At 42.7% G+C, this 13,208-nt stretch overlaps 1 protein-coding gene across 2 annotated transcripts in view; it reads right to left on the reverse strand.

Annotated features, from left to right (window-relative positions):
* Positions 1 to 13,208, reverse strand: part of LGMN (legumain) — a 95,070-nt gene that overhangs the window by 28,059 nt on the left and 53,803 nt on the right. For both annotated transcript variants that reach the window (XM_069208210.1, XM_069208211.1), the window contains exons 5-7: positions 12,982 to 13,067; positions 10,375 to 10,450; positions 7,155 to 7,217 (exon numbers count right to left, since the gene is read on the reverse strand). In XM_069208210.1, coding sequence (XP_069064311.1) covers positions 7,155 to 7,217; positions 10,375 to 10,450; positions 12,982 to 13,067 — 225 coding nt within the window. The remainder of the gene's footprint in view (positions 1 to 7,154; positions 7,218 to 10,374; positions 10,451 to 12,981; positions 13,068 to 13,208) is intronic.

The raw sequence follows: 13,208 nt of genomic DNA on the forward strand, positions 1-13,208 counted from the left end.
ATCCAGATTGCCCTCAGCAAAAATGTTTCCATGCACAGAATTATACAGGCAAGTCGTTATAGGTAGCAGTCTTTTTTCCTTGAAGAAATGTAATTTCTGGTGTAAGTACAAAAGGACCCGAATAATGATTTTGAACAACATACAGTAAATGCTTTCCAATAGGTTTGGGCTACTTTGATTGTACTGCCAGTTGAAGACACTTGTGGCTGAAGACCTTCCCTTCTATGTAAGAGGATAACCTTGAACGTGGCATAGGAAGCCTTAAAACATGGCAATTCTTGCCCAAAGGGCTTCATGGTCTTTAGTGAAATCAATTTTCACATCCTAATTGTGAGTGTTATCCATATTTGGAGAGGGAGAAAGGATCTCAGGAAAAATGGAGACACAAGCATAAAAAATGGCCTAGTTCACTTGGGCACAACCGACCCTAGAAGCACCAGCTTTTTGGTAAACATCCCAATTTCCATAAAGGTAGGTGCATCTCTCCATGAACAGTTTCTTAATATTTCCAAAAGTATTAAAAAATCTTCCTTCTAAAGCTGGGCCAGGCTCTCTGTGTTTTACCACACTGAGCACTGTATAACAGTTCTCACTATGCTGAGGGAGCCAACAAGCAAGCCTCTAGTCACCAATAGAGCATGTGCTTAAATCTACTTTGAGTGCTGACATAACTAAGAGGCTTGATTTGGCTTAAACCACATGCAGCAGTGCTTGTGCAAAATGAAAAAATTTATTTTCAAAAGAAGCGCCCATGTATTTTTTTAAAGCTCTTTCTTATTGAGTATTTTCGAAAATAAATATAACAAACACCCTATTTTAAGCTCGCCGTACTTAAGATCACATAAAGAGGCATTAACCAGTGAACCCAGAACACACTCCTCGTCATTCCCATCCCATCCCAATGAGCACAGCAACTTCACAAGAAGCAGTAGATTCACCTGACTGCAACTCCAACAGTAGATCACACCCAATGCTCTTTAGTCAGTCATCACTCTGAATACTGGTTCATTCTCAAAGCCCGCAGCATCTTTGGACAGGACAGGACAGGGCTGGTACAGTACTTTGCAAATGGTTCATCAGAGGCCTCTAAATGTTGCAGCATGTCCCACATATCGTGGATTATTATTTCCATTGTCTTCTGGACCACTGCATGTCGTCAGATGAACATAGCTTTTTTCTATTGACGGTGAGTTTTTATTTTGCAGCCCGTTTTCCAGGTGTGCCACGTAAGGCCCTCCTATTGTGAAGGTCACATGCCTAATATTGTCATAAGTGGGTTTTCAGGAATAGGGAAACCTACGAGTTCCCTGATGTGGATGAGATTTGTTTTCCAGCAAATATTTAATTTTAGGCATGACCACCAGGTCTGCACCACTGTCCCCTCCATGCCAACCCCTGTGCAGCGTCTGTAAACACACGTCAGTAACATGCTCTTGAATCTGCTCTTTATTTTATACCAAATGAACATCAATTTTTACCTTACTTGTGTGCTGTCTTAGGTATGTCGGACTATAAGGATTACCATTCCACTCGAGAAATCGCCTCCCCTACTGATATGTTCCACTGTCTCATAAATGGCCATTTATGGTCACATGGGAATGCGACTAGTTTATTATAAATAGCTGAAATCAGGCCTTTAGTAGATCTATATTGAGTAAATATTTATTTAAAGTCTGTGAGGTCTCTGGTTCCTGCCTCCTTATTATGAGGGTTAATCGCCCAATGTTGCAATTGAAAGTATCTATGTCCTTCATCTTTCCCCCCTCCAAATTGCAGTTTACATTTGTGGAACCATATGATCCTTCATTTTTGGAACAAGTTGTACGACATAATACATTTGCCCTTCCTCCATATAACAAATTGCTTCTCACCTATGGTCAAACTAAAGCTGTGCAGTACAGACAAAGAAGGGAACAACCTGAGGTCCAGTGTTCTAGTTACTGTATCCCATACATCTAGTGTTGATCTAAGGATGACCCCACCTCCAACCCACAGAAGCAAGACACCTCTCAAAAGCATTGCATACATGGGTATGGACCTTACAGGGTCTGTCAGTATTATTGGGATGTCATCTGCAAATAATTATATATAATAGGGCCATCAGGGCCTGGCGCCTTGTTGGGTGGATGTAATGATATCTGTATTTAACCACTGCTCCATCTTGGCCACAGACTCCACTTTGTACTTGGCCTAGCTGCCCACCGTCACATTGTGACCACAAGATTAATTTTGATTATTGACTCCATTTTGTGCTTAACTTAGCTTTACCCACTGCCATGTTAGAAGCACAGATGCTAGAGGTGCAGAAGCCGTGGGTATTTGTCCGCGCACAAGCTATGCAATGTGTTTTTCGCTCATGTTTTTAATCTACATGTTCTCTTCTCACCAAGGGCTATGACATAATACGGGGAAGCTAAAGGAAGATAAGGATGTACCAGGGTAATGTTTATGGTACAACGAGGAACAGCTTGGTTTTGAACGCAGCTTGGCATCTGGCCAATCTCAATGTGTATTTTTCAAAACTGACCTGAGATAGCCAGCATTAGAAAAACAACTCACCAGATGGGGGGGGGTTCTAGAATTCTAATCTTCTGCTTGTTTAAAGTCTATAATAGGCCAAGACCAGGCTGGAGTGAACAGACTAAACTCTGATTGAGACATGAACGCTTGTGCTCACCATTCTCCCTCGAGGGTAGTTCTCTCTTCATGGTCGACTGGGCTCACTACCTGTTGCTGGCAAGAAAGAGATGAAGCAAGCACGGCCCATGGTGATGAATTCCTCTTTTTATTATTTCTAGCTCTGTATTATGCATGAATATATAATCACTGTATATGAAGATATATAATCCATGCTTAAATTAGTGTATTTTTATTGTTTGGTTTTATGCTCATTTTTATGCTATTACCGTGATTATTTTTGGAGGTGTATTTGTGTGTTGCTGCATTGACCTAAGTCCTCCTTTCGAACCTTAAACAGTGTTTGAATAAATTTATCACACAGACTAAGAGCTTTGCATTGTTGGACTTACTTTCATTCGTGTCTCCTCTCAGTTTCCATAAAGCAGTACACTTTTATTTCACTGCGGTGATTTTCTTCAAATGTGCACTCGGGTTGTACACAATTCCCCTTTCTATTTAAACCTTGCAGAGTGCCTTGATAAATGTGTTTCTCAGACTGAGAGGGTTGCATGCCAGAAATTCCTTTCAGTATTTGTGTATTTCTTCTTAGTCTGCAGTAAACCACAACAGTGGAAGGTTTGTATCATGGTTTCTATCTCTTCTACTGAGATCCAGCTCTTACTCGTCTCATGTGACAGAATCAGTAACTGACTGCGCTCTACAAACTCCAAGATCCCATGGGAAACTGGAAGTTGGCTGCTTTACTGTTAGGTATAACAACTGTGAAATGCTTCTCTTTTGGATTTTTCTGAGACCTATAAAGATTCATTATTTAGTTGTATACTCGCCATTCTGCCTTGAATTTAGGTTGACGCACTCGAGCTGCCAACAGTTTATCTGTCTTGTTACATTTTCTTTTTACAAAACTTCGCTTAAGCCACAGGAACACTGTTTCAGAGCACTTCGACACCAGGAGACCAATCTGGCCTCTCAATGTTGTCATTTCACTGAGCAGTTCAACAGGGTTTTCTCTTTATAATGAGATTCTTTCGCCCTCAATTCCTCCTCCAGCCATGTTTTTGTGAGCGACCAGTGTGGCGTGGATATGCATGTATTGCATCAACGTGCAACGTAGAACTGCCTTATTGGCATCTCAGTTGGCATTGGGGAGGTAGGTTCTGACTGGTTGTTCCCAAAAAAGCCTTACCTGGTCTCTTAGTTCTGTTTCGCAAAATCGGTCTTTCAGCATCATCGGCTCCAAACACCAAGAACTTTTATATCTGCAAGCTTCCTCCCACAAAAAGCCACATATGATCTATGCATTATCTGAGATAGTATTAAGCCCAGTTTCTACTGATTATTCACTTCGTACTCCAGACGAGCTCCATCCAGGAGTATGACTTGTGGACATGGGGCAAAAACAGAGTACTCTTTATCCTCATTCTAGGAATCTCGCCAACATCAAGAAGACCCAATACAGCAAAGCGCGATGGGAGTGTAAGGGACAACGCACTACTAACATACCTGTCTAAGAGGGATCTACTCATTTTAGGGTTGTGGACCAAGTTAAATTATCCAAACCAGATAGGTTTGCTGCATGCCTTCCCTTCAATGATATATAACACCTGGGTTAGGAGAGCTGTTTATTGTACATTCAGGGCATAAGATCCTTTTATAGTGGCCTCTCTGGCATTTAGTTTGCCTATTAAAGTATATTTCCCCTTTAGTATTTGAAAAGCTAGCATAACCCCACATACCTTTCTCCCCTTAGCCTTCGTATAAAATTCAGTAGGATAAATCCTATGTGTAGCAGAGGTGTAGTGCTCCTAAGAAGGAGCATCTCCTGGATACACAATATATCAGGTTGTTCCTCATTGAGTGCCCTCCAGATTTTATGGAGTTTGATCAGGGAGTTTAAGCCCCTTACATTCCATGATAATAATCTAACCAATAGATTTGGGCATCAATGTTCTGCTAAGTAGCGTTAAGCGACTGCTGGGTTGCTTCATCCCTACGTGTAGCTAGGAGTAGGATGTTCGCATTAGGTGTCCTCCTTTGTAAAACCCTCTCCCTGTCCCAACCCTCACAACTAAACTCTGCTGCATAATATAAACGCCAACCTGACAGTGAACATGTTTTCTCCATTGCATGTGCCGGAGACCACACTCAGCCATTTAACAGTTTAGGCGTTTTCTAACTACTGAATCAGAGTTTGTTCCACTGCAAACCTGAAAATACTAGCATTAGGTGCGTCTTTTGTATGTTCTACATTTATTTAGTAGGTGTTTTATCACTGCGTTGCCTTTGTTGTAGCAGCTCCTCTTCTCCCCGCTGCCACATTTAGTGTCATGTGAGTTAGCAATGACAGAACCTTTATGGCGCCTGATGGACTTCGTGGAACTGTGACATAAGTGATATGGTGTAATGAAGTGAATGCAGGTTTAGAATGTTGAGTTCATGGTTGCATGCAGACGAATAAATACGTGTAATACACAGCTCCATGTGTGGCTTGGTCATTGGCAAGTACCCAGACTGGGGAAGACGCTACTCTACTGACCTGAGAAGAAGTGATTCAGGCTCAGAAGTCAGATTTATACTGTTTATGTGGGAAAGTCCCAGGTGATCTCTGCCTCCTTTTCCAGACTTATGTTGCGAGTCTTGCATTACTATGTGCAGACCAGAGTGAATGGGAACATCCGCCATTAGCAAAGTTCTGTTGAGGCATCAGATAGGGCCCTCCAGCTTGCAAGGGTGGCTTATGAGATGTTCTGAAAGAGGTTAGACCTTGCAGTCTTCAAAAATCATTGGTTACTTGACATTGGGCCGCACTGAGTATTTGCTCTATTGTAACTGAAGAATTGGATTTTACTATTATGTCTAAGGGGCATTCTCCTGGTTCTGCTGTTGGTGGTCCCACTCTATGCATTCTCACCATACCAAAAGTCTGAGGACCATCTCCTCCAAGTGTGTCTGAAAAGACGTTCACAAAAAACGAACATGATCAATAACTCCCTTGCCTCTCTAGTGTTGGATGTTCCAGTATTGTCTTGGCAACAGTGATCTTCGAGAACTTCACATTTTTGTTTCAAATCTTCCAGCTCTTCTGAAAGTCCATGAGGTTTTTTTGTGCATCCTCCATGTTAGACCACAATGTATCAATGGCCACTTTATTACTGCTTTCTGCCCTCTATAGCTTGTAAAGCTCTAGAAAACACCATCACTGTGGCCTACATTTTCGTTTCCAGTGCCTGTAGTTGCCAGGTCAGTGTTAAAGTTAGCTTATCTTGCATATCTGCCAAGCTCAAAAGCACATACTCTTTGGGGAGGGGTGCTATTTCACACCTTTTTTGACTTTCCATGTCAAGGTCTCGCTGGAAATCCAGTGTGTTGCTCTCTGCCTTTGGTATACCAGCAGGATCTTAGACTACACTGTGTCACCTTCTGTTCAGTTCTCAGCTATCCACAGCACCCAGGAGACATTTGGTGGCAGTCGGGACGTAGATGCTCATCAACTTCAGGTTCAGCTGTCATTTCATCACTCTTTTGCATTCTGTGGTGTAGTTACTCTCAGCTCCTTCTATGTTGAAGGGCCCTAGGATTGGAGGAGGTCTTAAGCTTTGCTTTTTTTGGGAGACTTCCACCACACACTATTTTGCAACTAGCAAGAGTCTGCAGTGGAGAACATTACAGAAAGCAGCATACAGTCTCCACAATATTAGCTCCCAAGACCTCAACCTTGTGAGCATAGGTTTATTCAGACTCTCAAGGGGCTCTGTATTACTGTTAGTCTCTTCACCATCTCTAGGCACTGTGTACAGAAGACATATTTTGCATCCATTCACATTAGGCCAGTGGTAAATTGTGTTCAAAAGAGGGGTCCGTGGTAAACATGGATCACTTCTGGGGTCCCGCCGGCCATGCTACATATATTTACTTGGGGACTGCGCATTTCTTAATAGGTAATGTTTTCAGTGAGGGTTCACTGCCTCGTATGTCTGTGCACACACCCAAGCCTTGGATCTCAAACATTAAAATGTGGCGAGTTGCTTTAGCCACTGTGGGCCCGAATCCGGACATTCCCGTAGGTAATTACACTTTGAGCTGCCGCATGGTCCCACCTCCGGGGGTTCGCATTTTCAATCACACTTTGACAGGGCAGCCTCACCGCTCACACAAGGCCACTGTTTACCAAGGTGCTCTAAGCCCTACAGCACCCAAAATGGCTGCACCAAAGGCCAGGAACAATATCTCAGACCAGATTTTTCTGCCTCCTCGACGGGTCCAGAATGTCTCTCCCCATGGTCTCATGCATCTTTCTGCTTCAGGGACCAATCTCAAATCATTGCCTCATTTTTTTAGCTCTAGCATGTGAGGTCGAATGGGAGCTCTCCTCTAGAGCAGCTGCATTGCTCCAGAGCAGGCTAAGCCCTTCAGCGTCTTTTTTTTAACATATTTTCCTTCAAAAACCTTGGTGGGCTCACCCTACTATGTAAACCTTAAACAGTAAGCATTGCTGGCAAAAACATTTTTTTTACCTTTTTGTATTTTTTCTGTTTGTACATGGAATAAATGGTGTTGTTCAGATCTTCCTCCTGGAGCTAAAAAACAAACGCAAATAAAACAAATGAGCTCAAAAGACTGACAGATAATGTCATTCACTGCAGACTACACCACAGACAAAGAAACATCAACAACACATGCAAATTAAACTTTACTAAACTTCACTACTGCCCAGTGTCCGTCAGGCTTGTTTCTCAAAGCTGGAAAAAAATTGCAGATAATCTTTGAGTGCAGCCAAACCCTGGATGTTTAAATGTCATGTGCTTCAGTTGCCTTTCAACAATAAACAACAAATTGATGGAAGGAATGTTTGGCAACCTTAGCCACTGGCAATCGCTTAACCGACGTTCCAGCCCATTATTTTTACTCACTACGCTACTCTAAAGAGAGACAAGTCATATGCAAATCATCAATCTGGGGTTGCCTTTGTGCTCCCTTGTGGAGGGGACCTGACCTGGCAGCTCTGGCTGGACTAGTCATGTTAGAGCAGGACTAGAACTGATTTGCATATGCAGCACGAACGATAGCCAATGGATAGAATTATTTCAAATGTTCCTTCATTTTGTTTATTATTGCAGTAGCTACCGTAAGTGGGACAGGTATGTCCAGAAATGGGTCTTCTGCTCACTGCTCCACATGATACTGCTCCACTGAAGAGGCCAACACCTGAACTAGGCCAAAACATACCTGGGATTGCTTGTGTTCCCACATGGCATGGGCCTGGCCTAGCAGTTGGGGCTGGCTGTTCCTTTTTAGCCGGGGCCAAGACTGATTTGCATATGGTTGTTCTCTATAAATTCGTATTGTGGGCAAAATTGATGCAGCAATCTCCACTTGACTTAGATTAATTTCAAGCAGTCCATTTATTACTTTTTAGTTTCTTCAAGTTGCCATTTAGGGCAGTTGCAGGTCCCTGTGACAGAGATTTAGGGCCCGATTTAGAGGATGTTGGACACTGGAATAACCGGTTATTTTTTAAAGGACTAATAACCATTGCAGATTAATTTTACATTTCTGTAGTCTGCAGTCAAAGGCTCTCATTTCACATTTAGAGTACATACTGATTCTGCAGGTAGTATGAGTTCTCAATTTTGGAAACTCTGCTGTGCAAACTGAACATGAGGGTTTTTCCACTGACATAATGTGCCTATGAAAAGCAGGCAGATGATCAAGCAAAATCCTGAAAGAGGTGATACCTGTGGAAATTAGTCAACAAACATATTTCCATTACAAAGGTAAAAACCTGATATGGTACATACAGTAATACCTCACCCAGTAATAACGTACCCTATGGTAATAGTAAACCCAGGTGTGATATTACAGCATCAGGCTTCCTGCACAGCTTTTAATGAATACCAATGTGTACTGGAAGGAAGTTGTCTGTATTTTTCTGGAGCATTGGCAAAAATGTGCAGATAAGCAACGCAAAATAATCCACAATGTTTTTATACTTCAAAGAGTAATCTGATTATCACTGATTACTTTTCAAGACAACAATACTTCAGTGAACTCTCCTGCTTAGTGACTGGAGGCGGCACATTCTGGTTGACTTAGGCAAGACCCTAGCCAGGCAGAACCCGTCACTTCTGTCGAGGGTGGGTGATTACACTTACTATATAACCTTTGCTCACCCTTTGGTAGCTTGACACAGAGCAGTCAGGGTTATCACAAAGGCAATGCGTGAAGCAAAACACAGCACTTCCCCGCCACAAACGCACTGCGTGGCACAACGGAGACTTTACACACATTGTATGTATATAAAGTCTGTATTCAACACACACCTTGTCAACACACTTCCGGTGTAATGTAACGATGGGCCTATGCCCCAATTTGCAATGCAAGTCACGATATGAGTCTCAGCTGTGTTAAACAATACTACTTTATGGACACATGAGAAAAACAGTACATTCCCTCCCCGCAGCCACATAAGGTGCCAAATGTTGTCAGCACTAGCTCCCCTTAGAATAACCCACAATAAGTGTAATACGTAAATTCAGGGTGTACCACGATTCCTAACATTAGCAGCAAAATGTGCATACAAGGTTTAAAACACTTTCGGGCAGCACTGCGGCCAGGGGCATGTGGTGCACTTTTGTTAAAGCCACCACAAAGGTGCACATGCGCCAATACCGGCCTGCTCTATCATGATCAGTTCCTATATTAAAGTATCCATGCGTAAATGTGCATACCTTGGCAAGTGATGCCAGCTCCTGTACCTATATAGCAAATCCAGTAGGGTGCAAGTTGCACACCCAGGCAGCGAGTGATACTTCCATGTGGATGGAAGGATGGCATTGGCACTTTCACACTGTGCTCCCAGTGAGAAAGTGCCCATGGCCAGTAGGCTCTTTGAAAGAACCAGCAAAAACATCCTAAAGAAAAGCGAAAAACTTTGAGGGAACCACTACCTCTCAGGTGTAACAGTGAAGTAACTGAATTACAAGCTAAAATGAGCAAATGATGGGTATAGAGGTAACCACTTAAAGAGCCACCTCTGCAATTCCCAGGGGTTTGATCCCGGCTGGCCCTGTTTATTATGTGGCCAGAGGCAGGGGCCTGGATCATACAACCTCTTTCTTTCTCACCCTGAAAAGAAACAAGACTCAAAACATGTAGAGTGATAAGGAGTGGGGATTTTTTAGAACCCTTAAATGCGTGGGGTAAAGCCTCTCTCACAGTATGTGCCATACACGAAACATACAACCTCTCTCATACAAACCAGTATCAACATTTTACAAATGGCCTAATGTGCTCCACATGAATCTCAACAAGCCTTGTAGTATTCTTCTGGATATTACATAGTTTTCAAAGAAAACTTGTTTAGTAATGAAAATAATAGACTTTGCCAACAATAAATACATATCATTCTAACCTTTTGCTCATTTCTGCAAGTCTGTAAACACAGTAACTATAAAGAAATACAAATACTAATAGAAGAACTCCGGAAATACAGACAGTGGCAGCAAATAGTAAGCTGTGTGTGAGGGGGTGTGGGCAAGGCGTGAACTTCTGGTAAATTTTTATATCAAATTGGGGAAGAGGGATCATGAAGACTAAGGATAATTTCATCAGATGTTCATTCCAAATGGAGAACTTTTCTATTGTTCTCTAAAACTCTCTTGCCTCCACACCCCTGCTTCCATATTGTCTCCCATTTTACCAATTATGAAAGCTGTGCCCCATCACTGTACTCACATCATCGTTGGGAAAGGCCAAGATGCCTGGAGCTCCATGGTCAGTGAAGTAGACAAAGACATGATCATTAGGACCACTGCAAGAAGAGAGAAGGAGTAGGTTTTACAGTAAGTAAAGTAACAGATGTGTTCACAAAAAAAAAACAAATATGTTCAACGTTTTTAGTAACCATGCATCTCCGATCTTAGTCGGCTCTCAGAATTTTTCATTGCAAGCTACAAAGCCTCTGGTATGCAAGGGATTTTGCCCAACACTAAGGGCCTCATTTCAACACTGGCGGTCACCAACCGCCAGGGTTAAAGTGGCGTTCATACCGCCAACAGGCTGCGGTACGAAATGCCATACTATGACCGGTGGTTTACCGCCATGGATGTCCCGGCGGTCAGAATCTGCCAGGGCAGCGCTGCCCTGGGGATTTTGACTCCCCTTACCGCCAGCCTGTCCATTGTGGTAGACACCGCCATGGAAAGGCTGGTGGTAAGCGGACTCGTGGGGCACCACTTGGCATGGGCAGTGTAGGGCAGTGTAGGGGCCCCCAGGCACAGCCCCATCGCGATTTCCACTGTCTGCTTGGCAGACCGTGGAAAGCGCGACGGGTGCGGCTGCACCCGCCGCACCGCCAAATTGCCGCCGGCTCCATTAGGAGCCAGCTGCAATGTTATGGCCCACATCCCCGCCGGCCCAGCGGGGATGTTGTAATGCGTCCGACGGGTTTGCGGCCTTTAGGCGGTTCAACCTTGGCGGGCCTTCAACAGCCTGTGTGCTCACCCATGTGTGCAAAATCTTGTGACTCAATCCTGCAATGGAGCCAAAGGACCTTCAAGTCTTAAAGTGAAATACTATACTTCACTGAGTATGCCCATCACAATTGCCTCTTTAATGTCAATTGCATGACTCACAAAGGCATGGATGTTAACACAGGTCACACACGGAATATAATAAATGCATAAACTGTAACATTTTACATGCTACACTAAGGGTCTAAACAATGTAACAGCCAGGTCAAACATGCACTGTACAAGGAAAAATGTTTGATGGGATACAAGCAACAATTTAATTCGTGCTGGGGATGTCCACAAGTACAGCATTGTGAGGGTGCCTTCAGTATAATGGCAAATATAATACTGACACTAAATGTTCTGGTATGATTATCTACATCAGAAGTTGCACATCCAAAAAAACATACAAGTCAAGCTTTGTTTGTTTTTCTAAAGGGAAATAGCATTTCTTTGAATCTAAACTTGGTCATCACTGAAATGTATGTCCTTTAACATCTGACATTAGTGTAGAGATGGGTGAAACTGTGGAGTGTTTGCTGGATGTAATAGGTATCTCTGTTGTGAAAATTGTATGAAAATCTGCCTGTTACATTAAACAGGCTTGCATGGTACTTTGTGTGAAAACTGTAGTTGAGGGCTTATGTGGTGAATGCGAGATTCCAGCAGGAGACTCATCTGAGCAGATAATGTCCCTTGCTGTGGCCATGCAAGATTCACAGTTCCTGCAAGAGGCTTTGTACAGAAACCAAATCAACAGTAGGAGAAAATCAAGCAAAATTAGCTTAACTACTATAAAGAAAATTTGTGAAATATCCTAAACTCTGTAAACAAGAATGACACAATTAAGTTTCCTTAATAAATATTTTGTGTGCGCCTAGCTTTGGCTGTAAACAGAGAGTATAAAAACCAAATTGATGTATGTCCGGAGTAAGGATGGGATATCAATCTAGGCGGCATAAAATCAAGATCTTCTGAAAAGACGACTTAAAAGGGTAACAGAGATAAAATTGCAGTGAAGAATGGGGTGCCGCTCTGCATTCATTGGGCCAGTCTTCTGCATGTGTTTGCGAGCGGCCACTATATCATTCCTCAGTCACAGACTCGTGAACGTCGGGAGTTTCTCCTTCTATATGAGATTTATTTATGAAAATTCTGCTCGTATGGTAGAATGTTTATGTTAGAAAACCTACTCTTAGTGTTAGGTTTATATGCATTTTAGGGTGGAGCTACCAATGGTGCACACTGGCATCCATAAACCTTGTGAAAGTAATTATTCACTCTGAATACAGTCACTAATATACAAAGGAAGAAATAAAGGTTGCAACAGGGAGCGGGAACCCAAAAATTTGTTGGGGGTGTACTGAAAATAGCTTGTCCACTGGGGAAAATGTTTCCGTAGGAGAACAAAGAAATATAAAACGCAGTACCAATGCAAGTTACCGTTGCATTTCTACAGTATTAAATGTTCTGCTGTTAATTTTAATGTGTGTTAACTGATATACAGGAAATACTCCTGCCAATCTGTGGCAGTTACAGCTTCTCAGGAGTTCATTGAGAGTTCCTAGATTTGAAATTTACTCAGATTATGAGCATAATCCTACAGTTTCATAGTCAAGCACCTTCAATGTTTACTCAGGATTACTGCATCTTAGTTTCTGTGCATGAGTTTCAAAAGTAGAATTCTGTACCAATATTCTACTGACGTTCCTTGGCACATAGCACCACTGTGCTTATGGAGGTCACCACGGCTGCACAAATATGATCTCTGGTAGTGAGCCAAGCACAAACATAAAAGCGTACCCATGCAAAGACGGAAGTGCTGTCTTACCTCTTCAAAACTTTTCCAGATCCTTTGCCCTTCACGGCTTCAGCATCACCTCTAAGAACCGCCAGGAAATTTTTAGGGGTAACTTCCTAGAAAAACATACAGGTCACGTTCTAGTATTTCGTAAGAAACAATTATTACAAGGTCATTCCTCAGAAACAGCCTCAGTCTAGGAACGACAAGTAAAGTGTGGGGAAGGGGCGGCTGAGGGGGTCATGCACAAGAGAATA

The sequence above is a fragment of the Pleurodeles waltl genome, chromosome 9, assembly GCF_031143425.1.
Source record: "Pleurodeles waltl isolate 20211129_DDA chromosome 9, aPleWal1.hap1.20221129, whole genome shotgun sequence".
Taxonomy (NCBI): domain Eukaryota; kingdom Metazoa; phylum Chordata; class Amphibia; order Caudata; family Salamandridae; genus Pleurodeles; species Pleurodeles waltl.